The 27,665-nt window shown below is 45.7% G+C and overlaps 1 protein-coding gene across 4 annotated transcripts in view; it reads left to right on the top strand.

Annotated features, from left to right (window-relative positions):
• SLC4A11 (solute carrier family 4 member 11) overlaps positions 1 to 27,665 on the top strand; it is a 97,861-nt gene that overhangs the window by 18,393 nt on the left and 51,803 nt on the right. For 3 of the 4 annotated variants that reach the window (XM_061994283.1, XM_061994281.1, XM_061994284.1), the window contains exons 3-7: positions 9,901 to 10,053; positions 20,225 to 20,271; positions 24,813 to 25,044; positions 25,645 to 25,707; positions 26,253 to 26,334. In XM_061994283.1, coding sequence (XP_061850267.1) covers positions 9,901 to 10,053; positions 20,225 to 20,271; positions 24,813 to 25,044; positions 25,645 to 25,707; positions 26,253 to 26,334 — 577 coding nt within the window. The remainder of the gene's footprint in view (positions 1 to 9,900; positions 10,054 to 20,224; positions 20,272 to 24,812; positions 25,045 to 25,644; positions 25,708 to 26,252; positions 26,335 to 27,665) is intronic. The other variant, XM_061994282.1, reaches the window with a different exon arrangement.

Below are 27,665 nucleotides of genomic sequence, written 5' to 3'. Positions count from 1 at the left end.
GCATCTGCTGTGCAAAGCTCTCCTACGAAATACGCCACTTGGTGCCATGACAGTGAGAGTTTATTTCTGCCCTGTTTGTGTTATTACTCAGCTTCCTCTTTTGTCTTAGAGATGGCACCCTAGAGCTGCCTTTAAGGACTTCATGAAGCCGTGTGCTTGCTTGCTTGGTATGATTCTGTGTGGTTTGGGGGTAGGAGGGAAGGCTGCTTGCAAGTTCCTCTTCAGCCTGCACACAGTGTCAAATGCTGTGTTCACTGTGGTGGACAAGACAGTGGATTTCTTGGTTGCTTCACTCTCAGATCTGCTGTCATTCTTGCTCCTCATTACAAACTGACCTTTTTTTTCCCCTCCAAGTTCAGTTGCTGTTGAGTGATGAGTCACCTCTCACTGCCTGATTTAACAGCGGGCTGGTGTGTTTCTGCACAGAATAGACGGACAGCACATCTCAGGGGCTGCCAGGGTGAATATTCACCTCCCTCTGCGAGGCATTGCTTTGGCACTCTCTGTACAGAAGCTTCACACACTCAAATTCTTGAAGGCTTACCCAAAATCTTAAGGCTGCAGAAGTTACCTTTTCACATTGCTCCAGTTCAAAACGAGCTATGTAATCATGAAGCTGCTTCTTTGCACTACTTGTTCAAATCTGCCAGTTCATTACAGAGAACAAGAGATGCTCGTGCCCTACCTTTAAAGAAAGCCCCATCTCCTAACTGTGTGGTGGGGGAGGGCAAAGAAATAAAGCTCTTCTGGTTCCCTTAGCCACTTACATTTTTTCCCCTTTGTCAGGAGAAAAACATCTTCTGATATTATTGCTCAGTCGAGTTTTTTTCCTTATCTCCTCCCAAGATCTTGCATATGCATATGGTTTTCTCTCTGTTTAGTGATTGGGATGTTTTTGTGTCTGACCATATCTGAGGCTCTGTTCAGAGACAATCTTTCTTTGCCAATGAACTTGTTTCTTACCCTTGTTGTGTTCCCAGCTGCAGCCATGTTAGGTCTTCAAAGCTTCACTTTTAAACTGTTGTAGTGAGGGTGAATCTTGGCTGCAGCACCAAAGCCCTGCTTTGCAAGAATCTCCTGTTTACTGTTCATAAAAATGTACTGAAGTACTTCACTTGGAGCTCTGTGAATTGCTTGGAAGCTGAGGGAAGCCCACGAAGACTGTTCTATTGAATGGATGTTAATATATGATATCCTGGGAGCTCGGAGGGTTGTTGTGGTCCCAACCATGTACCAACTTATTTGATAACTTCTTAACAGGCTAAAAAGCTGGAAAGGTAGTCAAAGGAGCCTATGGCTTTAGCTACAAGTTCCAGTTTCTAGCATACTGTGGTTTTAGCCTGTTGTTGAAAGAACTTGACAGAGAGCCACTTTTGTGGCCTTTAGTGCATTGCAGGTCATAGAATCACAGAATGGTGGGGTTGGAAGGGACCTTTAGAGATCATCCAGTCCAATCTCCCTGCAGGATCAGGTCAACCTAGATCAGGTCACATAGGAACATGTCCAGGTGGGTCTTGAAGACCTCCAAGAAAGGAGACTCCACAAACCCTCTGGGCAGGTGACTAGAGGAGTGGGATCTGTTTGGTAGCTTGCTCTGGAGGTACAACATTAAGAGGAAAAAGAAGGAATTAGGCTTGTGGGTTCCCAGATGGAAGTTTCTGATGGAAAGTGTGGAAGCAGCAGGTACCATGGCAGCTATTGGCAGGGTCCTGTTTTCAGCCTGTGTGTATTGCCAGCTTTAAGAGCTGTCCTCTGACATACCTTGCTGATGGAAGTCCATGGGTTTACTTATTGTTTTAAGTATGTGGAACAAGGCTGTTGCACAAACAAATGAACTAAATCTGACATGGCCCAGTAGTATTTGCTGTCCCCCCACCTGCCCAGGCAGTGTTTAAGTCACTTCAGTCTTCAGCAAAGTTGTTTTGTCAAATTGAGCTTTGCTTCCTGGCAGATTTAAGTGACTAATGAGATGATTGTATAGACTCAATCCAAACCTGAAGATAATTGGAGGCCTGATGAAATGGAGCTTAGCAATCAGTGTTCAGAGTTAACTGCTCATCAAGCCCCACATTGTCTCTTGGCTGTCAGCCTCCTGTGCCCTCATGGCTGGTGGAGGGGGAGTATCCAATACCTGCTCCAAGTGGATTAGCTCTAAAGGCATTGGTAATTAAATTCTGCCAAAGTATGATGAGCTTTTTAATTCACCCCAGAACTTCCCCTGATAAGACACAAAAGTAGAGGCTTTCTAGATCCTCTTGCAAAATGCCTAGGAAGGAGTCCCAGTATAGCACTGGGGGACATCTGAATTGTTGCATTGTTTCAAAGCTGATTCCACAGATATTGCAGCATCAACTTCTGTATTCAAGAGTAAATCCCTCACTACTTGATCTCCTCTGATTTATTCTGCCACCAAAACCAATTAATAAAGTGCAGTAGTGTTGAGCCCCAAGGCCCCAGTCTGGCTTGGGTTATTTGGGTATGTTTCTATCTGCTTGCTTTAGGTTTTCAGTTTGTAGTTCAGTTTATTCTGTGTGCTGTGGCTTTTCCCTTTTTTATCCATTTGCCTTCATCTGTCTTGAAATATCTCCTAACCAGGTGATTAATCTGAATGTCCATGTGAAAGACCCTTTTGCAATGGCTGTTCCCTCAGATGTGCACTTCATCACTTGGAGATGCTACCAGTGGAGAGACTTGAGGGGGTGGCATCCAGATTTCCTGCAGCCTTTTATTTCTAAGAACTGTCTGTAAAGGAAACCTGTAATCACATGAACACTCCTGATTCTGTGGGTTCTGCTGCAGAGCTTGAAGCTTCACGTGCTGCTGTGTTTTGTACAAACAAAACAAAAACAAAGCCCCACTGAGTTACTTGGATTATTCACAACACTTCCTAGAAATCTGGCTGCAAAACACAATACTGGAATTAATTCAAGAGTGCCTGGGTGGTGGTGGTTTGGGGCTTTTTCTTTTGTGGCAGATCAGTTCTTTTAGTTCTGTTATGAATTATCACTGAAGTGGCAGGGAAAGCTTTACATTTCCTTCTGGCTTTTCATGACAGGAGACTGACTCGAAGTAGGGTTGGAAACGTGCAAGTGGAGGTAGAGCTGGCCAGTGGTGGAGGGATCTGTTACAGGATGAAGATCTGGGCTTGGTGACACATTTGCTAGGCACTTTATACCTCTTTTTTTTCTTTCCAAGGGAAGCTGATGGGTTTAATCTGTGAAGCACTCTGAATGCTTCGGTCTCTGAATGCTTAAGTAATGGACTGGCATCTCCATAGCAGGTGGTCATTACTCTAAAGGCTGGAAATCCACTGGGCTGGGTTCCCAGGGTGCTGCTAAAGAGCCAAGAATCATCACCCAAAGCTTCCCCAGCTCTTCTTAAGCTACCTGTGGAGGGGCTGGGATAGGGGGCTACTTCTCTACATCCCATCTAGATGACCCTGAGAAGTCATTAGTCTACATGTGCTCACTCTTAATATTTGGCTTGATAAAAGAGGTGGTGTAATAAAAGTTCTGGACACCTATTCCAAATAATTGTCAGCAGCAAACCCTCAGTGGTCTAACAGTCTGTGGACAACCCCTACCCTCCTTGTTGTCATCATCTGGGTTGCCATGTACCAAGATCCACGTGTCTGCCTGCCACATGCTGAGCAAATCTCCTCAGGACAGATATAAAGCTTTGCCAGGGAGTCTCTTGACTGTGAACTAAAGGGAAAGCCTGAAATTCTAGCAGGCATCCAGCTGTATACAGAACTGCTTTATTTAATCAGCAGGGCTTAAATTTTTTAGTTTTGTGGGAGGCAGCTTTGCAAAATGTGACTTGATAGCAGCCTTGTGAGGGTGATGCTCTGTGGCTGCAGCACTGCCATTGTTTTTGTCTGGGAAATGGAGCAATTTGTCAGGAAGGGAGGAATTTTTCACAACTGCTTTGTCAGACTCTTGTGATTCACACCAAGAAGTCATCCCTTAACTTGGAAGTCTAACCTCAGCTGGAACATGTGAAATATAGGCAGTTACCTACTAGTTACCTACTTACTAGAGGCTGTTCTATCCAATGGTATTGCTTGCTTTTTGTCTGAAACATCAGACAAAAGTAGGTGATGATGCTGGAAGCAGCATATGAGATGTGCCCAGAAGCTTGCCTTAGTGAGTGAGTGTTAGGAGGCTGTTGAAACCCTTTTCTCTAGAATACTTTGCAGATTGGAGGACTGAGAACACTTGTACAAAGTTCTTCCTGGTCTCTGCTGAATCCTTCAATTGCTTTATCCCTGCCAGCGTTAAGGAACTGTAAGGTTATCCAGCCTTTGGAGGCAACATGAGGCTGTGTTCTTGTGCAGAGTGTAAAGGTCAAGGTGGAGGTGGAGGCTTCATTCTTAATTGAGTTTCCTTTTGCACCCAGTGTTGGGAATTTGGGTGTTTTTCCAAGTGGTGTAGGAAATCTGGAAGCCTGCAGTACCTGGGGAACAAAGCAAAGCCCTCTGATAGCTTAAAGCTCAGGCTGATCATTTTAGCTCAGGTTAATTAAAACTTCATGCCTTTCTTGAAAATTAGTGTCAATTTGTTGCTTAGAGCCAGCTGAAAAGCCATGAGTTAGAGAATCAGATGAAGCTGACTTTTAATGCCTATGTCATGACTAGTTTTTAGGTAGCTAGAGGGCTTGTCTCTTGATTCCCTTAATGCTGTGTTACAGCTCAGCACCGAGATGCTCCAAGAACCAGACCTGACTTGAGGGTAATTCCCATGTCCCACTTGATGCTCCCTTACCTTTAAAAGCTATTAAATATACATTCTTCTTGCTTCTGTTGTCCTCTTGTACTTGATCTGTGATTCTCCAGAAAAAGTGGATGCAAATAGTTCTTGGGCTTTTCCAAAACAAGAACTTGCCAACTCCTACCCTTGACTGAAGCAGAGCTGGCTGTGAGGTTTATGGCTTGAAACACTTAAGAGTGGGGCCAACAGCTGCATTTGCATTCTGAATGGATCAGGAGCAGTGGCAAAAACTATCTAAAGCAGTGATATTAAAGGGAAAGCCTTGTCTCTTTTTCTCAGGGTAAAGTATCTGAGGCTGAGGAGGGGCAGAGTGCTTGTTGTTCTTCCTGTGTTCTAGTGAGGTGGCCACAAGTGCTCTTTTGCAAAACCAGTACAAAAGCTTGTCCTGCAAGTTGCTGCCTTCTGTGCCTAAAAACTCACTTGAGAAATCTGAATTGGCTTCCAACGTGAGCTAATAGCATTGAACTGCCAGTCATATGAACTCAAAAGGTCTCTTTTAATGTAGGCTTAGCTTTCTCCCTTTTTGAAGAGATTTTGTGGGAGGAGAACTACTATTTCTGAAGAAGAGATGCCATTCCATGGTTCTGGAAGCTAGGGCTTGGATTTGGCTGTGGGAATTAGGCATTGCTTTGCAAGCAGGTGTTCTAAGTGAGAGTGTTCTTCCAGACTTGTAGTGTAGCCTACCTCAGAAATTGAGGGTAAAAATCAATGGCTTCCAGAAAACTGCTTGGAGTATCCAGGGTGTTAAGGTAGCATATGTGGTCCTTGAGGAATCAAGCCAGCAATTTTGGCAGAGACTTGGCAGAGGTGGGTAACTTTTGATAAGCTTGGATTGGGATTTTTTTCCCCCTAGCTTTTCCAGTTTGTTCTGCTCATCTAGTTACATGGATGAGATGAAGGCACATGTACCATGTAGCTTTGCTCAAACAGTAGCAGAAACAAAAAAGCATGGCATGCATATACCCAGAACTGTGCAACACCTGAGTAATGCCCCCAAAACCCCTCCTTTTTATGTCTTATCCAGCTTATTGTGCTACACTAAGTCTGCAGAGAAGTGTGGGTAGATGCCTCTGCACTCCTCACCTCCTGGTCAGCGTGTGTGCTTGCAGATGCACACGTTGATTCAATTACCATGATGGGCTTTGTCACCTCAGAGGCACACAGAGAGGTGATGCTGAGGCTGTGCCTGGTTTAAATCTCATCACCTGTGATGAGAGATGATGTAGCTGCTTTTCTCCCAGGAACCTGAGGATTAAGATTCAGGCTTTATTGGAGAAGCCTGCAGCCCCTGGGCTGGGAGTGTTGCTCCCACAGAGTGATTAAGCTTTTCTAGGGAACATACATGACATAGCTGCAGTTGTGCTTCCTACTAACTAGTCTGCTGATTTTATTACTCCAGGTGTAGCTGCCAGGTGCCACTAAAGGAGTAGTGGGAGAGGTAAAGCTACCTCCAATTCCTGCAGCTCGGTTCACTGCTTCTCCCAACAGAGCCCTTAAAACTCATCTCAAAAGCAAAATAGCTGCAGGGCAGGCACCTCATCATGAGTTGAGAAGGTTGATAGCATGAGGTCTGGGGAGATGAAGTGGATGTGAGATGATGATGGGGAGTAAGGAGGGGAGGCTGGGGATGGATATTGTGATATTAGAGCAAAGCAGGCTTGGGTCAGGCATGAGATACAGAGAAAGGAGGGATGCTTTAGAGAGGAATGGCTAGAGAAACTGCACTTTTCTTCCCAGCACCTGCATAAAATGGAGGAATGGCTTATTTTTTACTTGTATATGATGGGCTGAGATGAGGAGAGACTTAGGGTCAAGGCATCTGTGATTTTTGGCTGCATAGGATGAGGAGTGGATTCTTTTCTTGAAGGATGATACTTGTTGTCCTTGGCCTCGTGCACTTTTCATGCTTTTCCATCTCTTGTTGCTATGAGTCATGCAGGGTGGTCTAAGGGGGGCTAATCCTGACCACAAAGTGTTCTTCAAGGTGCCAGAGGGCTGCACTGGTCTTCTCAGCCAACCCTAACTCAATTCCTGACTCTGGCCTTCTACTCAGCAAGATCTCTTTCTTATCTTAGTGCTTTTAGCCCATATTTCAGTCTGAAGTGGCTCATCCTGTCCTCATCCTGTTGTGTAGCTCATGGTGCTTCAGCAGATGCTGCTTTCCTATGAAGGTGACCAACTGCAGTGATGAGGGAAGGGAACCACATTGGAGATGTTAAATTCTTCCCTAGCCAAATTGAGGCAGTAGGCAGAGGTGTCAAACTTTGTCCTCCACCTCATTGCTCATAGCAAGAGTCTGTAAGTGTTAGTGGTGACTGTGCTTCTGGAGGGAAACCTGATTGATACTTACACAAATTGTGTAGCAGCCACAGCAGATTCTGCTCTGAACCTCTGTGAAACACCAGTCAAACTTCTGGAGGAGCTGAACAGCTTCTGCTGTCGCTTGGGGCATCTGCTGCCCTTCAAGCAGTGAGGGTGGCACTTGGTGATTGTCAGGCAACAGGGAGGGAAAACATCTGCCAGGGCTGGAGGCAGCTACTAAGCCATGCTCAAAGGAAGGTGCATCTGCTGTGTGTACAGCTCATCTCACCTCGAGGTCACCCTGCATCTGACTGGCATAAGTTGCTTGTAGTTTAAAATGCCTGGCAGACTAATAGGCTGAAGGATTCAAAACTGGTGTGGTTTGAAGCCTTGAGGTGCTTTAGTGAGCAAGCAGACACCTGCCTGGGAGTGCAGTTCCTGCACAGCCCAGGTTTGGGATTATTTGCAAGCTGAGTGTTTTGTCCGTCCCTTGCCCAGGGGACGTGAGGCTCGGCTGCCTTTTGTTCTACTCTTTCCTCCCCTAAAGAGGGAGGAACAGAGGATGCTTCCCTTGCCAGAGTCCTCGCTGACCTCTGCCCAACCCTCTGATCCTACTCCACCCTTGCCCTTCTTCCAGCTCCTGGGCTGCTGCTCTGCTGTCTCCAGCCCTCTCTGCTTTCAGGGTCGACTGCTGTCATGTTCTTAAGCCAATTTCAGTGGGCTTGGGAAACGAATAAATAGGTTTCCCTCCTTGGCTCTTGCCCATTTATCCATCTGTATCTTAATTGCATCAGGGCAGTGGGGAAAAACTCTTGTTCACAGAACTGTGGGCTCAAACTGTCTTTCCCCCAAATGCCTCCCATCTGACCCACCGACTGGGCAAGGTGGAGAAGTGCAAACCTGTTGAGATGACATTCCTGGGGCTGCAGTCCTGGATATGGCTGAGATGGAGAAGCCAGGGTCAGGTCTGAGCACTATCCCAGGTTGGTTTTTGCTTTGCAGGACCGCCCCAGCTCTTCTGGCACCAGAGGGGCTGTCAGCATGGGTGGGTGCTGTGCCTTCCTGAGGAGAGATAATGGTGTCCATCATGTGAAATGTAGGAGATGGTATCTACTGTGTAAAATACTTTGGCAAGAGCCAACGTTTTGGCACTTTGATTAGGACTGAGGTGCTTGCATAGGGCTTCATAGTACTTCTGATGCCAGCAAGGACCCTGTCTGGCTGTTGTCCATTCCTCCAGGGTGCAGGCTGCCCCTCAATCCCAGCACATCTACCAGCCTTTGTGCAGATGTTTCGGATGTTCAGGTGTCTCCGATATGTCCCTCAACTCCCTACTTTTTGTGTTTGGGCACGATTGCATGGTGCAGGGATAGAAACAGCTGCCCAAGCTCCACTACCAGCAGCAGAGGACGGCACTTTGGTGCATTTTGCTGGCTAAGAGGCTGGGTGGAAGACAGCAGCACCTCAAATGCTTTTTGAAGCCTTCAGAGCAATTCTGATAGGACCAATTCACGTTTATTCCTGTCAAGGAGGTAGAGATCAGCAGGGAGATTAATCTGAGGTGGTGGGGTTGTTTTGGTTTGGTTTCTCACACCTTGGGTAAACAGCCCAGAAGTCACCTGAGGCTTGAAGCCCCTGCATGCCCCACTGCTCTGTCTGAGCCCTCCTGGGGAGATGCCAAGTGCTCAGGCCGAGTGCCCGGCAGCGCGTCGCCCGTGGCAGGAAGCTCTGCAGCCCCTGGCTTGTGTCACTGGGTTCCTGTTTGTGGCCTCCCTGCTCGGGGCTTGTTTTTTGCCCTGATGAGCTGTCAGCTCAAGATCCCTCCAAGACCTTGTGCTTTCACCTGCTGCAGCCTCTACATTTACCTCTTGGAGGCTTTAAAGAAGCCATCAATATTTCAGTTTCCAGTCAAGCCTCCACCTTGAAGCTCCCCCTTTTCATTTTGCTGTAGTGCCTGAAGCAAGCTAATGGAATATATCCCTCCTGCTTCAAATTAAGCATAAAAGACTTGTCAGAAGATGGGTAGGAACTGCTGAATAATCCTGGTAATGTAAAAATTGACGTTCTGTCATGTCTCTAACTCTCCTAATTAAACATGATACGTGAGCACACCACAAGAGTCCTCCAGCTGCTTCAGAATCAAAAGTTGCAGTGAACCAGCTGCTGTTGAGTAGCTTAAACTCCAATTGGAAGTGTTGCAAGAAGGCTGAGGAGTTGCCCACTGTAATAAGAACTTGCTCTCTTTCTCAGTGCTGCTGCCTCCTGTGACCTGCTCCTCTGGCCTGTCTGTATCAGGTGTCTCCTGGAAGTCTGTCTTTTTTCCTTCCATTCCCTCCTCCAGTTTCAAATTGCTGAACTGGGAGTGAAACTGTGCTGCTGGTGACTTGAGCTGAGGAGTGTGTTGGGTTTAGAGTGGGCTGTGGTGCAGCTCTTGCTTCTTCTGGGTTTGCTGCTTGATGTGTTTATCCCTTATGGTCCAACTTAGGCTGGTTTTTTTGATCTGAGAGGACTGAGGCATATCCCCTTGGATTTACCACTTGATTTGGCGAGCGGGCTGGTGTGTGAAGCCTGTGGTGCTGCCCAGCCAGGCTGGGCAGTGATCCTTCAGGTCCTACATACTTGAGGCCGACCTGAAATGTGCTGATTGCTCATTTTCAGCTCTCATTAGATGAAAAGCATAAGAGTAGTCCCTTGCAAGATTCCAGGTTGTGCTGAGGCCTTGCAGCAGCCCACAACAGCCATGATGGGTGGGTATGCCTGTGTCCCGGCAACTCTGGGCCCGTGGCCTGACCCGTGGCCCTGCTAACCACCCTCCCCATGTCATTGTCAGGATATCTCAAATGTGACACGGACGATGGGTGCGAGACCAAGGAGGAGACAGGGGGTGAAGAGCTCTTTGATGCCATGAACTCGTCCATCGTCTCGGGGGACAGCATCCGCTTCTTCGTCAATGTTAACCTGGAGGTGCCGCCGAACTCCGCCGGTGAGTGCCACCCCCTTACCCCTCCACGAAACGGGGCTGTGGGACACGAGCCTTCTTTGCTGTGAGGAGTTTTGAAGTGATTTGGGAGAAAACCTTCATAAAACCGTGGCTATTGAATGAAGCACCTTGCGTTCTTTCCACCCCTCACCCCGTGGCCTAGAGCCTTGCTGCTCTTCTGTCCTGGTCACTGGAGGAGAGTCATTTCTAGTGAGAAATAGGGATCTTTACAGTGTGTAGGCTCTGTAGATAATTAAAACACAGCTCTGGGGCTGTGTTTTGGAGGTGTTTCTGATCATGTTTTAGTTGAGGTGCTGGAGATGAGTTGGAGCCATGGATCACTTGGGTCAGTTTCTGCTCTCCGCAGGAGCAGGTAAAGGAAGAAAGAGCAGAGAGAGGCTCTTGGGGTTGGATGTGTGCCTTTGGGGTTTAATTAGCCTGGCTGGAAGCAAGTAAGCAATCCCTGCACCTGCTGTGGTGAGGCAGGTAGCAAAAATGAGGAGAGAAGCAGCTTGTTGGGCACTTCTGATGGATGTGAGGCCCCTGCAGCATACAGCTACATGTACGGTGCTGGGATGTGCTGCTGTGTGTCACTCAGTAAATACAAACTGCCTGGTGCAAAGAGCTCCCCTAAATATGCTAGTGAGCCCCCCCCTGCAAAACACACTCCTGGGGCTTCCATCAGTGGGGAGCCAGAGCTTTGAATGGTGCCTTGGCTCCTATGGGCAAAGAGGAGAGGAGAGCTGCTTGAAAAGCAAGCGGCAGGGAGCATTCCACATATCAGTGGAAGGACTCTGCATCAGGCTGATACTGTGCTGCTCCTTGGAGGAGATGACTGAGAATAGAGAGGTGCCTGTACAGCCATATTTGGGGGTGTCTGCCCAAAACTGCTCTTTGTGTAGCCTCTGCTAAGCCAACATCCTTTAAAAACTCTGCCTAACCTGGGGGGGGAAAGTGGAGAGGACTTCCAAACAGCCTAGTTAATAGAGATTGTGAAGATGCCTAAAATGCTTTGCTATTTGAGAATAAAAATCCCTAGGTTGCTCTAGAGGTAGCTTTTGCCTGAAGCACCTCATTTTAATATCCTATGTAATGCAGGGTGAAGGAGGAAGGCTAGCAAAACCTGGCTTTTGTGCTGTGTGCCCAGGAAAAGGCAGCTCTGGGACATGGGAGCAGCCTGAGTTTCATCCCAGGAGCTGGAGGCATCCTGGAGCCTTCCTGTGTGGGCATTGAGTCTTTTGAAGATCAAATGCAAGAGCTCTGGGTTATTTTTGGTGTCACTGTATCAGAGTCCTTTAAGCTCACTGAAAGTTCCTTTTAGATTACAAGCAAATCCCAATTGATCTGATCCCAGTGATGCAGAATAGGCAGAGCCTGGACCTCTGCTTAACTCTCTCGAAGTTTACTTATTGAATCAGAGCAGTGACTTTAGCTTGGGAAATAATATCTAGTAATTTTCAACCCTGCAATTTTACAAATGCCATCTTAATTGAAAGACTTAAGGGCAACTGTACTCTGCTGTGACAAGTCTGGGTTTAATGCCGTGGGGTGCATTGCTTGGGGATGAGGAATGCAAGTGCTGTGGATTCTTCTTTGTCTGAAGGAGGTGACTTTCCTTCTGTGTCCTCCTGGGCTTTTAATAAATGTTTTCCCATTGAAAACAGGACAAAAAAGGCTTCCTTATTTCTCTCAAGCAGTGATGTTGGTATGAGTTGTATCCTTTTTCTTCAGCTGAGATGTTTAGGGTTTTTAAGGGAGGGGAAAAAAAAATGGACTTGTGCTGGAATCTCCTTTCAAAGGTAAGGAAGGAGGTTTTAAAACAGGCTTGAGGTGAACTTAAGTCCAGACTCTCAACAGGGGCAGGTGTGAGGTGAAACTTATTATTCCTTTTCTTACCCTGCATCAGCATCAAAGTGATTTGAGTGGCCAAAATACAGCCTGTCTGTGAGCATCAGGTGTAGGATTCCTCAGACTCCAGGTTTTGAGTCACCTAGGCTGTCAGCTCTTTCTCAGAGGTGGTTTTGCTGAAGCATCTTCCAGAGTTGATTTTATATAGACTAAGTCAGTCTCTGGCTGCAGAGGGCATAGCTGATCTTCCTGGAGAGCTGACTTCTCAGGTGGCTGAAAGTGGCTGAGATGAGTCCTTGAAGTTCTTCTGTTAATTAAACTAGCCTGAACTGGTGGGAGGAAAAGCCCCTCTTCACAGGCTTTTGTAGTTCTTTACAGAAATGAGGTTTAACTGTGTCCTTACTGAGGTTTATCTGGGAGCACTGCTCTTTCAACTCTACAAGGGGACACTCTTTAGAAATGCCCTTGTATTGCTGCTGCTTTCTGGATGTTTTGTTTCATATCTAGGCTTTGCATTCCTAGAACACAACCATGGAACTGAGTGCTTGGAGGGCTTATCTCCAGTAAAGATAGACTGGGAAAAGAAAGGGGGAGAGGAGGAGTTGGGAAGCAGGTTTTTTTCCAGGCAGTGCAAGACCTCCCCTGCCAGCATCTCCTTTCCAACCTCCAAGGAAACTGATGCTCCAGGATCCTCTGGTGCTCTTTAAATAGAGGAAAAAAAACAAGCATGGGAAATGACATCTTTCTGTCCTCATCCTATTTTCTTGCTTTCTCCAATCTGCATGGAACCTTTGAGCTGAAAGGCTGCCCTGTGCTAGAAGGTTTGTTATTGCCCTCTTGTCATGCAACTCATTGCAACACTTGCTGGGGCTTGGACAGTTGCTACTTGGTCAGAAAGGGGGCTGCCCATGGGCCATCTTCAGCAAAGAGGGTTCTGCAGTGCTACCTGTGTTTGATCCCTAGTGTTAGATGCACTTGCTGCATTAACACATGTGCTCAGAGTCCTGTTAGGTGACTCAAAACAGGAGAAATAGCTGCTCTGTGGTATCTATGAGGCTCTGTGCATGTTCTGGTTGTCACAGATTGGTCTCTTGGCTGCACTTGGTGTCCAGATTCTCTCTTGCTCAAGACCTTTTCTGGCAAGCTGCTGTGAGCTTGCTGCCCATCTGAGTGTAGGGCTGAGAGATCAAAAAATGCCACCTGAGGAGGGGATGAGTCAGTATCTCAGGGTGTGGGTGCTGGGAGGTAATGTAAGTGGAATTACAGATGCAGTGATGCCTCTGCCATCATCCAGTTGAGCTTGTGAAGAGCATAACTGGATGCACTTTAATTCTGGTTTTGAAAATCATGGCTTGGAATTAAATGTTGAGGCAACAAAACATAACACAGCACATCAAACTGACAATTAACTGTTGCCATCAAATGCTGGGCCCTGTGCACAGATGTGTCTGAAACAGGATAGCCTGAAGTAATCTAAGGCTTAAGGTATGCCCTATGTGATTGTTTCAATGACTACTGGGTGCTGTAGCGTGGAATATTGAGCTCAGATCAGTGCAGATTTCTAAGCACTAAAATGCTTCTCAGTCTTGACACTTGGGTCCTTGCTCAGCTCTTTTATTGCTTCCTTGTGGTAGCTCATGAAAGGCTTTTTCATGCTCTTCTTAGGTCTTAGTGGCAAGACTTGCTTTCAGCAAATGTTAGTAGCTCCAGCATGAAGGTGGGTGTTTATGTGAAGCTGGATGTGTTTTGGATTGGGGATCTGCATTTTGGGGAGAAGGTCAAGGGTAACTGTTAGAGATTGAGACACATTTATTGTGACTTCAGAAACAAGTATTAGGTCTGTGCCCTGCTGCATGTATTTTTGCAGGAGTCAGAAGTGTATTCCTGTCTCAAATGAAGTCCCTGTCTCCTCCTATTTTATATGTGAGGCTTTTACATACGTTCCTCTGGAGCCTGGGCTGCAGATGTACCTACTTGCATCCTTTCAGCCTGTTGCAGAAACACCCAACTAGGCTGATTCAGCCACTTGCTGCTTTATCTGCAGCACACTGGGAGATCCCTGCAAATGAATACAACGATTTGCTTTTAGATTGAGCCTTAAAGTCAGTGCAACACAAGGCTCATTTGTTGCAGTGGGTTTGCAGAGCCTGTGAGGCCCCAGTCTTGTTCTTATCTGCTTGGCAGCTCCCTTAAATTGCCCAGGCAAAGGTTTTTCATCCTTTGAATCTTGTTTTTGCAGCTTGGGGTTTTAAAACGATTCACTTTCTCCTCCTTTCCTCAGATTATTGCAGTAGAGGGGCTTGCATGAGATTCCTTGCCTAAATAGGGGCTTGGCTTATCAGGGATTTGTGGGGCTGTAGCTGCTCAGCTTCTGTTGCCACTTAGAGCTGATGTTCACACTGGTGACTTTAAGCTGTAGAGAGGTACCTGAGGCATTGTTGTGTTGGTTTTTTTTCCTGGGAGAAGACAAAATTCTGATGGCAGTGAAAAGCCAATTGGAAAGCAGGATGTGGCTTTGTCAGGGGGAGTAGTGTGTGTAGGGGGGGAAATAACACAACATGATTTATGCTCTATGAGACATAAAGGCTGTGTTCCACCCTTGGGACAATTGATCATTCCTAGATAGGGAGAATCAACAGTTTCCTGTACCCTACTCCAGAGAGACACACACACACACACACATACATATGCCCACTGCTGCTGCTCCCAGCAAAACACTGTGCTCTGAGTCCTGGCTCAGCCCCTGCCCAGATGGCTTCTCATCCCCTTAAAAAGAGGAGAAATACCTAGATGCTGGCGCCAAAGATATTCCAGAGAGAGTAGCTTCCAGAGACAAGTGGTCTGGGCCTGAATGGGTATCATTCTGTACACAATAGTCACATTTCCTCACATTAATACCGAGGTCCTTTTTATGTCTGGAGGCACAATGCTGAGCCACGTGTTCCATCTGATAACTCCTGTTTTAGCAGTTTGATGTCAGCGTGGGATGTCGGGCTCCCGAAAGCTTCCTATCATCTAATGGAAAGTGGATCCACCAATTGTGTTGTGGGGGTGGGAGAGATGACCTCCCTCCGAATTTCCTGATGAGGATGTTTTCCAAGTGGTGCTTCCCAAGCCAAAGGAGGTGTAGGGAGGGGAGGTGGGGTAGTTGCGGGTGGTTCTGCACGAAGGCAGTGTTCTGCCTTTTAGATGCTTCCACCTTTGGGTTTGCTTTGGGGCAGCTTCCTTGGGGATTTTGAGCAGCCTGTGTCTCCAGAAATACACCTTTTCCCCCTGCTTTGAACTTAATGATAAAACCTAATGCAGCTTTTCTGTTTAAAACAGAAGATGTTGCTTTTGTAGCATGTGCATATGTGAGGAGCTGTTGGGGGGGGTTGACAGGTGACAGTGCTTGTCTTTGGATCTACACAAGAGCCCTGGTCAGTCTGCCTGATGTCCACCTCTCCAATCACAGAATAGTAGGAGTTGGAAGAGACCTTTAGAGATCATCCAGTCCAACCTCCCTGCAGAAGCAGGTCGCACCTAGATCAGGTCACACAGGAACGTGTCCAGGTGGGGTTGGAAACCTCCTGAGAAGAAGCCTCCACACCCTCCCTGGGCAGTCTGGGCCAGGGCTCCCTCACCTCAGCACTGAAAGGGCTTTTCCTTATGTTTAAGTGCAACTTCTTGTGTTCCAACTTTTTTCTATTACTCCTTGTCCTGTTACTAGATAGAACAGAGAAAAGTGCTGCCCCAACCTCCTCACACCCACCATTTAGGTATCTGTAACTATTAATGAGATCCCCCTCAATCTCCTCCAGACTAAACAGGTCCCTCAGCCTTTCCTCATAAGGATTCCCCCAGAATGACCAGAGGGGAGTGCAAGGTGATAGTCCTTCAGTTGTCCAGACCTTGTAATGTCTGTGCTGAGCATTACTCAGGTGAAGTTTTCCTCCCCACCTTGCTTGTTCCTTTCTAGCCTGCTCCAGAAACTTACAGCTAGTTCCTTACTCCCACCTGCCTTTAACTTGGATATTGATTTAAGAGGGATGAACATGGCTTATTTGAGGCTTTCAGTTCACTCACCTTATCATAGGAATGTGGAATAGTTGGGGCACAATTCTTTGTCTAACAATATTTAATGAATTGATCAAGTTTGATGGGGCAGAGTCCAGACTTGGTTCAGCCATGGTGGGACAGCAAACCAAAGGATCCCCTTCAGAATCTTGCTTGTGCAATTCCTTACTGCCAGTGATAAGAGATGTCTCCTCTGCCTCTATCAAGCTCCTAACATGACATATGCTGATGTGGTTTTTATTTACACTGTTTAAGGCAACAGATTCTAAAAGCAGAATGGTTTTTGTTGCATGCAGTCTGGTTCAGCATTAGTGGCTGAGGCTTAGATTTGCTCAGACCACTGAAGAAAGCCCAGATGAAAGAGCTTTTTTTATAATACAATCCCTCAAACATTAAAGACTTGCACTTACACCAGATCCTCAATGTTTTTCTGACTAAAACCATGTAAGTGCTGTTGTAGCATTCTGCTCTGCTCCTGCACGTGACTGGGGAGTGTGTGTAGATCTCAGGTGATGTTCACTGACACCTGCAACAGCCAAGAAGTTCCTGCTCTCCAGTTTCCACTCCTTTATCCCAAGGAAGAAATACAGCCTTCAGATGCTGCAGGCATCCAGTGGTGGCTTTGCTGCAGAGCCTTTGGGGTCTTCTCAGGTGGGAAGGGCAGTGCAGGGGACCTGTAGAAGGGGGAAGGGATGGAAAAGGGATCTGAAGTGAAAGGTGTCTTCAGGTGAAAGGTGGAAAGCCTGAAACTTTGGTATATGGCTTTCATGGGTTTGCTTTCAGGGTTGTCTTTGCATAGATGATGTCTTCTACAACAGAAGGTGGAGGGGAAGCACTTGATTTCTCTGATTTCTCCCAGGGATGTTATGTAAAGGGCACCTGGGATCAAACCTCTTTGGAGTATAACAAGTTTCCTGCTGCATTTCTTGCTCTTAGATATGAAATCTCCTTATTCATGTTGAAGCCAAGTCCCATCCTTCTACAAGTGGTGGGAAATAAACAACAAGGCCCTGTGCCCCAGCAGCACTCAGGCTGTGCCGACATGAGGCCATGAGTGTAAGTCTGATGTTGGCCATTCATCAGCGTTGCTGACACTGAAGGGAACTGGTAGCAAGTCACTTGTTGTGCCTCCGGTCCTGCTCCGTGCTGGTGTGCACGTGTCCCGGGAAGGCGGGATGTGCGTGTCTCATTGATGTGCCTGCCAGGGGATGGAGGAGATGCAGTGCTGACTTCTTGGTCTTCCCCTGGGCAGAACCTGGAGCACAGCCTAACAGATAAGGTCAGTCACCCCTGGCAGCTCTCCTTCAACTCTATGTGAGGACAGAGACAATGCCTGGGAGTAGCTAGCTGGCCTATAATAGACTTTTTTCAGCCTGGTTTGTCCAACAAGGAGGACTTAAACAAATAGGAATGGAAACTTCACATGATTCTGACCTCTTCTTTTTAGCTAAATGTGTTCAGTCCTGACAGTTCTCATCCCTGGAGATATTTATAAGACACATAGATGAGATACTGAGGGCCATGGGTTAGTGGTGGGCTTGGCAGTGGTTGGACTTGATCTTTCCAAGTCTTTTCCATTCAAAATGATTCCATGATTCAAGGGTGCAATCTAGTTACTCCTCCTGCTAGTGAGACATAACTTCTGGTTTATGGGTGGGTTGTTCTGTGGCAGTAGAAGGTGAATGCATGATTTTCTGTATCTATTTTGTCTCCGTGAAGGGCTTTTCCATGGAGGTGCAAACATCAAGGGTGTTGCATCTTTTCAGCTCCTCCATAAGTGGAGGGGAGTAGGGAGAGTGCAATAAAGAAGGAAAAAAGCTGGTGGTTGATTGGTCTTGGGCTTTGGCCAAGCCACCTCTCAATGGATATATCATAGGCAACCTCATGCAGGGCTTGTTCCCCACAGTAAGTGAGTGGTTCCTAAGCCAAGCAGAAGTAGTTATGAATCTCTTTTTTCCCCTGTTTTCCATGTTCCAGTGGATTTAATACTCTCTCTGAGTAATATTATAGTACTCCAGTGGGTCTTCAAGATAACTTGGCCTTATATTCTATGATATCTAGCTATCTTTTCCCTGCTTGGATGAAATGATGGATGAGGCTTTCCAAAGCATCACCTCTGTACCCAGAACAGCTTTTTTTCCCCCCTTTGACAAGTTGGAAAGATCCTAGTCCAACAGCTGTAATTAGATGTTTATTACTTGTGTTGATAAAGCAGCTGAGATGAGTACCTGAGAGAGCTGTCAGCACACAAGATTGATGCACGCTTGAAACTGATAAGAGGAGCCAGGAGTTGCTACATGATAAAAGGACAGCTTGAATTTCTGTTGCATTTGCATGCATCCATCAGGGCAGACTGCAGATATCTTTAGCATATGCTTGCTATTGTTCAGGGTATCTTTTTTGTCTCTCTAGAAGTGTGTCTTGCAAGAGCAGGAAAACCAAAACATGTTTTTCTCCTCGCTGAATATTTATGGTTCCAAATCTCCCAGCATCCTTTTACATGTGTAATTAGGCTGTAAGTGGAGTAAGTGAGTGTTGGAGAACTACAAATGTAAGAGCCTGGGGAAAACACTTGATGTTCCTGGTTTATTTGGGTGCTTGCTTTTTAATAATAAATAGCTGGGTTTTTTAGATGAAACAACTTTCCTTTTCTAAAGGACGTGTCAAAAGCAGTAATAATTGGGACTGTGACACCAGCAGACTTGTCTAGTTAAGTGATGCTTTTAATCACATGTACAGCATCCCAATGAACTTTGGGAGAAGTTGTTGAACCATCTTACTTTGTTCAGTGAGATGAAGGCAAATCCTTCCCCTCATCTCTACTGCTGTCAGCTCTGCTCCCAGCTTGAGTCGAAGCCTTTTAACCCCACTGTGATTTAACCCTGTTTGATCAGGGATGGGTTTGGTTAAGGCAGATTTCTGCAAAGATAATTGCTTTGTTGGTTGTTTTCATGTGAATTGTATCCTCAGGCTGCTTATGGTTTTGGAGAGTAGCAGGACTGGGCTTGAAGTATCTGTGTTGCGTGGTCAGCTTGTGAAATGACATTGCAGCAGCTCAATAGTTCAAGATTTAACCTATTAGGATCTAATAGATTAGGATTTGGAAGTCCAAACCTGGAAAAGAAGCCAAAAATCTCATCTTAATAGCTGTAACTCTGTTAGGTCTCTGTAGTTTTCCACAGCTTGGCCTCTGGAAAAGTTTTGAGTCCTCAGTGGGTTTTTTCCATGCTGTTGAGTATGCTCAGTTGAATGAAAACTGGTCGTGTTTCATGTACAATTTTGGTAGCACCTCAGCCTTGTGGGTTCTTTGGAGAATATGAAGATGATCTAGATGAACCTGCCTCTGCAGGGGAGTTGGATTAGATGATGTCTAAATGTCCCTTCCAACTCTACCATTTTATGACTCTATGAGCACTTAAGGAGGATACACAGACAGTACCTGTGGTACTAATGATGCTACAGAGAAGCTGCTTTGCATGCAAGCAGTATGGAGTAGGCTTGTGGCAAACCCAACTGGGTTTGAGGTGTCTTTTTTTTCACTTCAACCCCAAAGAATTGCTTTATAGATCCCTCAAGAAAATGTTCATGTTGGTGCTCGGAAGCTTGAACTGGGAATTTCTCGAGTACCCCCATCCCTGTATCTCTGCTGCATGTGAAGTGACATTTAAGAGTCTCCAAACAGTAGTTTTCTTTCCCCAGAGCTCTGTTGCTTTACACTGAGATTTATGGAGGCAGCGTGATGAGTTGACAGGACATTAATGTGCTCATCTTGGAGTCGCTGCGTGTGATCTCTTGCAGCCTGCTGCCTGGGAAGTGCCTGGGTGTTATTGTTGACTCTTTAACGAGGACAAGAATGGTTTCCAAACGAGCGTGACTCATGCAATTTTAGCCTCAATCTATCAAAAGACAAAGCGTTGGATTAAGTGATTACCTAAAGGATTAGCAGTCAGATTTTTTTTGGAAGGCAGGGAGTTGGGGGGTGAAGTGAAGTCAAGTGAAGAATAAAAATACATAGGTAATCTGGAGGGGGGAAGCTGCAAGACACAACCTTCAACTGATGAGATAACGCCCAAAGCAGCTTCTACACTTGGTTTTCGCTTCTGAAGTGGGAAACGTTGTAAAAATCGAATCTCTGCTTTTCTCTAGAGATCATCCTCTGCCAAGAGAGTGATGCTTCTTGTTCTGAGCCTTCTGCTTGGTTCCTGCTGCCTGTCAGGTATCTATGATAGTAATGTTATTTCTGTTTTGTTTGTTTCCCCTCTCTTTCCAGCTGAAAATGAAAGCGCTGGCTGCGTGTTACTGCACACGTCAAGGAAGGTAAGTAGAGATGCTGGGTCATCAATTTATTGGAGACTTTTTATCATACACAAGGAGAGAAAAAGATCTTGAAACTCTCTGGGTGGGGAGGGGAAGGTGATTGTTTTTTAACTGGCCTAAACAAGAAGGTATATTAATGCCTCTCTCCTTGGATTGCTCTGTCTTTAAAACCAAAATAGCCATGTGCTGCTCACCCTTCAAACAATTCCTTTGTAATTCTGATTGTTCCTCTGCTTTTTGTCCCAGACAAATCCATGACACGTGAATTCTTCACTTTCTCTCTGCAGCTGCTTGCAAAAGGATCTAAGCTTACACCACAGAGACTGAGCTCCTCTCCAGCCCAAGTCAGAAACACCCAATAGACATTGCTGTGATTTTGATCTGTTTATTCCAGCTACTCTGGTCTGCCTTTAAGGGTCAGGAACATGCAGTCTAGGAAATGCTAGTCATGGAAACATGCAGTCTAGGGGGACAATTAGGAAACAACATTTAAGTGTCACTCGCCATCGAGATCATAACTCTGTAACAAGAAGGTGAAAATGCAAATCAAAACTCTTATCAACCCTGAAAGTACCCAAAGCATGCAGAGAGGAAGTGGGATGATGTTTAATACCATGTGAAGTCTTGGTCTTTGGTGCTGAGATATGGCTCACAGTGCTTTAAGTTATCTTGACTCTTGCCTGGTCGGAGGGACTGTGTGCCTGCCTGGTCCTGGTAAATCACAGATTGCTGGCTGCTTGGAACGTTGTAATTTGGGTTCTTAAGTCCGTGTGCCAAAGCCTTGGGGGCTTTTTAGGGAATCCCAGATTGCTTTTTCATTCTGCTTTGCTTTAGGCCTTGAAAACAGCTGAATTCCTGAAAAGGTATTTCAGCAGACTGAATTAGGAGGAGGAAAATGTGTAATGGCTTCAGTAGAAGAAACCTTCCCTCAAGTTTAAAAAAACATCCAACAAAACCCAGCACAGATTTTCATCTCAACCTCCCCCCTCTCCAAAGAAAAACCCCTAAACATAGTTTGCTATTAAATCTTAGAAGATAAAATAAGCCATTGTGTGCTCAGGAATGGAAATGTCTCTGTCAATCGTGTCTTGTCTAATAGCTCTGCCAAGGTTCTCTGCATTGTATACACTTGACTGAATGTAACCCAAGAACTTAATCACTTAGAGTGCAATTACTAAGCCTAAATGCAGGATCTGCATCTGAGAAGGAATAGTTGGAAACTGCTAACACACAAGTGTCTCTTCTATTTAATTTTACCTCTTCAGAGCTGTAGGATTCCTGGTTTTCTGGCCTGTAAGTTCATGCTTGAGCATTTGTAGCGTGCTGTTGAGCAACAAATGAAACAGCAGAGAGCTAGCATGATTTAGCAGGGCTTGGGAAAAGATGCTGTTGCCAGTTTTTGCCTCCAGAGAGGATGAGTGGGAATGTTCTGCTTCAAATGCAAAGGAAATTGGGACCTGAGTCACAGAGGAGATGGCTCCAAGTGTCTGGGAAGGGGGAATTCCTAGCAGAAAAGAGGTCAGGTCAGAAGCTTTGTCTGGAGATGTTTCCCTGATATATTGTCCCTGTCTCTGCCTGTGGTACTTGTGCCCCTTCAGGAGTGCTGGAAGGACAGTCTGTGTCTTGGGCAAGCTGTTACCTGACATGTCACTTGGTAGGCACTCGATCAATAAGAAGCTCTTTGATGTGGTTTCAGTTATTTAACCACTGTCATGGTGTGTTTCTGAGGGAATGGCCTTAAGTGACTGTGGCAACAGCACAAGTAGAGCTCTTCTCAGGACAATATACTTCTTGGATGTGCCTTCTCATAAGATTATTGATCTAGGTGGACCTGCCTCTGCAGGGAGGTTGGACTAGATGATCTCTAAAGGTCCCTTCCAACCCCTACCAGTCTGATTCTTGCAGTGTCTGTAAGTGAAGGTGGGCTCAAGACCAGCCACCCGGTAGAGAACTTGGACTTGCTCTTTCTTTTCTTTTGCACACTCTATGTGACTTTGGCAAAGAGACTTGCCTAAAGTCACGGGAGGCAGTCTCAATGTGTTTCTCCTTCTTTGGCACAATAGCCTCTGTTCTTGCCACAATGCAATATGCAGCTTTGGGATCAAGGATACTCATAGCTATTAAAATGGCTATTGGGTAGCTGGCTCGAGTTTCTTGCTGAACACTTTCCAGCATCAAGTTTCCAGCACTGAGTATCCTGGTGTGACTCTACTGTCTAGCTAAAGATATTAGTGAAGGAGCAGTCATTAATCTCATCAGGTGTCCTGACTTGAACACTTCTGTTGGAGCTGTGGTTGAGGTGTTTTTGTACCCAGTGCTTCCCCTCACTTGGTTTTGGTTTGTCTCAGGGAGTGATGTATGTTGCAAGTTACCTTCAGTGTTTACTGTGCACATCTCCCCCGTGTTATGAGTGTAATAAGAGATGGATATTGCCCCTATCTCCTATAAAGGACCAGGGGAATAAAACAGGATGGAAGCATGGAAAATTATTTACCCAAAGTATTGCCTGAAGCCTGTGGTAGAGCTGGAGCTGAATCCTTATGACTTGCACTAAGCTGCTGACAGGGCTGTACCGCCACAACAAACAAATGATGCTGCCGTGCACAGTGTGCTGCAGGATCAGTGTTGATTTAGATGATGTGGGCAGATAATATCCCTCTTCTGAATGCCTCTGATTAATTTCTGCTGTGCCTCAGCTATCCCTCAACTTTCTCCTTCCACTGTGTGCCTACGGTGGCTTCTCATGTATAGAAGAAGTTGTTGACACAAAGCCACTCTTGCTGTAAGCTCCTTGGCAGTGTGGCACTTCTGATGCTCTCAACCATCCTTCTACTTCCACAGATAACTCCTCTACCATCCACCTTGTTAAATCCTGTGTAGGTTATTTGGCCTCTTTGCTGTTTGAGCCTGCATTCCAGGTTGGGCTCTGCATGCCAGACAAGCTGAAATGAGTTACCTTTGGGAGGTGGTTGCTAGTTGTACAATGACCTCATGAACACCAGTGTTGCAGATAGCAATGGGTGTTTTAATCTGCTCTCATGCAGTGATAACTTGAGACTGACTTGTCTGCTTGCAGTTACATAGACTCTCTTAGGTGGAGTTTTAAGGTAGCTGTGTCACTGCCTCCTCTCCTAAGAGCAGATGGTCACAAAGCCTTAGAGGTGGGAGCTGGAAGCCTCTCCCTCTCAAGGATGCTGTGGAAGAAGTGATTGATGTGAAGTAAAACAGTGCTAATTGCAATGGATGTGTACTGACAACTTGATAGTTGCTGTGATAATTACAGTAATTAGTGAGATGTTAGCATTCCCCCCCCTTGTCTAAGCTATAAATGGATAAGGTAGAGAAGGGTATGTGTGAGGAGAGGGGATCTGAGTCAGGCTCTGGGGTGGCCCTGTAACTTGGGGGAGAATGTTCCAAGGTCCTGGTAGTGGAGGCAACCTGGTGTCAGATTTATAAAAGCAATTCAGAGCTTGATTCTGGCTGTGTTTAAGGCAAGCTGAAGGTTTAATTGGATCATGACAACCTGATCCTCGACAAGTTCAAGCCTGGCTCGTTTCCCATCAGAAGGAAGATCCATATAGCAAAGTGCAGTTACCATTTCCTCACTAAACCTTAAGCTCTTGGAGGAGAGGACAGGACTGTTAGTCTCTCTTGAGCAGCAGTCAGTGCTGTGTGTGGATTTCCAAGGGCTGTGAAATGGGAACAAAGCATTTGTAGTTCAGTCACTCAACTGATGAACTTCACAACTGGCAAATGCAGAAAGGAGCTGAGGTTCTGTAATACAGCATTGCTGTTTGTTCCTTCTCAGGGTCAACAAGTCATCTTGGGGACAGCAGAAGGAACCAGAAGAGTTGAGAAGTTTCAGTCTCTGCTGTCTCTTATCTGATTCAGGGCTTATTCTCAAGGCTTTATGCACAAAGGAATAAAACTTCCTTGGGAGTGGGAACAGTAGAAAGTGTCAAAAAGGATGATGGGCTTGGATGGCATTCTCCATCTCCTACTTCAGGCTTCCTAACTGGGAGCAGTGGTGAGAGGTGATTCCCAGTTAGAGAAGAACTGGATTAGATTGAGATGAGAAGCACACCAGTAATTTTTTTCATGCTTCTGAGCTCAGAGTTGGTTTCTTGCAAATAACTTCTCCCACATTTCTGCAAACTTCTTGAACTGTTTAAAGAGGATTTTAAACAATACTTTAAGCAGTTTTCCGTTTCACCCAACTTGTGTGCTTTTTTTCCTAGGCAAAACACCTGATGTTTTTCTAGTTCTCTTTTTGGTCAGGGTGTGAATGGTGCTTAGGTTTTCACCTGTGGGCACTCAGTTAGGATGAGCCTTGAAAATGCAAACCTTTGATGCATGAATGCATAATGCATCAATGCATAAACCTTACTTTCCTTCTGTAATGTCATCTAAATGGTCCAGGTGATTCCAGAATCATTGCTTGGGTGGCATTAACCAGCAGCAAAACTGCTGGTGAGCTACACAGATCCTAGGCTGTTATGTATTACCTAGAGCTGTCTAACACTCTGCTCTTTTTAATGCAGTACCTGAAATTAAAGAATTTTGAGGAGGAGGTCAGAGCCCACCGTGACCTGGATGGGTTCTTGGCCAGAGCCAGCATCATCCTTGATGAAACAGCCACCTCCTTGGATGATGTTCTTCGAGAGATGTTGAAACATTTTGCTGAGGATCCTGAGAACATGGAGCCAAGCTGCAACTTTGAAAAAATCATGAGCACTTTATTCACAGATTCAGGGACCCCACGAGAAGGGAATGGTAATCAGCTCTTCATCTGCTTTTGTTCCTGTTCAGTTGTCATCCAATCCATTGGTGATGTGGTGAACACTCACTGTTGCCAACCTTGCATATTGCATGTGACATTGAGGGTTTATTTTCCCATGTCAGTCCTACTGAAGGGTTTCATGTCTCCCAGGCTTTTTATGTTTCAATGTTCTCTGGGTGAGAAATCTACAGCACTGGAGTGTCTTGTCTGTTTGGACCCATTAGGTGTGCTTGTCCTCAGATAAGTGCCCAATGCACTTCAGCAAAGAGACACTTGGTGGGATCTCTTCAGAAGTGGCTCCTTTGCCTTGTGGGGTTGTTTTTTTCCATCTGAATTTACACAGACTGGGGAATTTTGTCTGCTTGGCATGAGTAATTGGTTGGGGAGGGTTGAGTGTTTACATTGCTCCCAACCCACTTAGAAGGGATGAGAGGTGTTTTGTGTTCCTCCAGAAGCTCAACAAGGGCAGCCCTAGCCAGTGTTTTTGCCTCATGTGTCCCCTTAAGTTGTCATCAAATGTCATAGTGTAGTCTAAAACGCTGCTTTTTAGCCCAAGATGTAAAGAAGCTTAACTGAGCATTGTTTCTCTGTAGGCACCCCTGATGTTTCAGAGGCAACAGGAATGAATATACAAACATGTACATCGCACCTCAAATGTAACTGTCACAGCCTGAGTGAATTTGTTTAACAGATATGTCAAGTCCTGAGCATGTAGTAAGCATGTTCATGCTTTGGTTACTTCTTGCTACCTGTCTAGCTCTAGCTTTGCATTTGTAATCCCTTTAATTTAGGCTTCCTGCCAATAAAGAGAAATTAAGCAATGCCATAAAATGACACGAGTAGTTGGGAAGAGGAGGAGAGAGGGCAGGTGATTTGGAAGATGACACCTCTTCCAATCCTATCTCTGTGTATGTGTCGAATAATGCTAATCTAATAATAACCTAATACTGCAGTGGGTTGATGTGGGGAGGAGAAAACATCTGCCTTTCTAAGCTGTGCATAGTTAAAGGACAGAATTCAAAAGCATCAGGACAAACGTTTTCATCTTTCTCTGTCACCCCCCACCCTTGCATCAATCCACCATGCAGATAAATAGTTATGCTTGGTATTAGTACTCAGCTTCCACTTGAAAGGAAATGTTATTTGCTGTTGCTAACCAAACCTGGACGGCTTGTAATGTTACCCTCTCTTCTTTTCCTAGTTCACCTCTTATCAGATACAATTCAAGGGGTCACAGCAACAGTCACAGGGGTGCAGTATCAGCAGTCCTGGCTCTGTATCATGTAAGTACTCAGGTTTGACTAGCAGAATCTCCTGGCTGCTCTGCTCAAAACTTAAACTTCTCCTGCTGCTGGAAGGAATAGCTGTTCAGAATGTGATGAATGATTCTCTCTCCACCCATCCTGGCCCGTAGAATCCCAGTCTCTGCAATGGGCTGCTCATCTTTGCAAATGGGCAAGCAGTAGCCTGGGCAGAGGTGACTCCAGTCTCTGCAGGGCAGCTCTTGGATGCTCTTGAAATCTGGTGTTAACAAGCTAAGAATGCTGAAAAAAAAATCTGAGCCAGAAAATGCTAATTACTGAGACATGTTAATGAGAGGAACTTCTGAAAGAGGTGGTCAAACTTGTTTCATGGACTGCTTTGCCTGCCAAAGTCTGGGAAGCTGTACCAAAAGATTTCTTATGTCCTTTGATGAAGACATCTAAACTCTGTAACTGAAAATTGAAGTCAGAAATTCCACCACTATTGAGACACTGGTTACTGTCTGACAATTCAGGCACTGATTAGCTGTCAACGTTAAACATTGGGAAGAGCCTTAAGACAGTAAAGACTTTGTCATCTGGGATTTATGAGACATGGTGGCTTCTCCCCAGCTTTCTCTTAACCAAAACTCTGGGCTTTGAAATTATTATCCTAAAGTCAAGCACTTTGGCTGAGCCAAAAGTGTCCCTTCAGAGGATGGCCAGAACCTGAGTTACTGAGCCAACCAAAGCAATGCCACTTGAGTTCTGTCTGTTGCTTTATGCATGTGCAGTCTCTAAGTTGTCAAGAAATCTCTTTAATTCCCAGAGAAATTAAGATATGCTGGATTGGTGCCTAAAGGCTTGGGGAGTGCATGCACATATTTTAGCCTTCACAGCCAGTTTGCTAGAACAACTGTCACACTGGTTTTCCTTCTACTAGCAGTTCTACCCTCTGCTTATGGCTAGGGAAAAAATGTAGTTTTCTGCCTTGGAAATAGATGTTTAAGAAAAAAAAGAACAAGAGAGTACCCCAACAAACAATGAGAACCTCCAGCCTTGTTTCTAGTCTCTTAGGAAAGAGAAAGATGTGGTCTCTATGTAAGGAGGAGACTATTGTGTGTTGGGGCTCTGCGTGAAACTGGGGTGATGTCTATGCTACATTGTGCTGCTGTCTGCTCTGCTCTTAACACCTGGCATGTACAGAGCAGCTTGCACACAGAAGGAAAAGAGTTTATACAGTCAAATGATCAACCCAGAGGGTCTTTGAGCAATTTTCTCCACTTGGGATGGCACAGGTAGCATGGCACCAGTAAGGATACGTACATTCTGCTCTAGGAAGGGTAGAGGGTGGAAGTTTCTACCATGGCATG

This window comes from Colius striatus, chromosome 3 (genome assembly GCF_028858725.1).
Source record: "Colius striatus isolate bColStr4 chromosome 3, bColStr4.1.hap1, whole genome shotgun sequence".
In the NCBI taxonomy this organism is placed as follows: Eukaryota; Metazoa; Chordata; class Aves; order Coliiformes; family Coliidae; genus Colius; species Colius striatus.
Note: the sequence above shows the minus strand (reverse complement) of the source record. Positions and strands in the feature narration are given on the sequence as shown.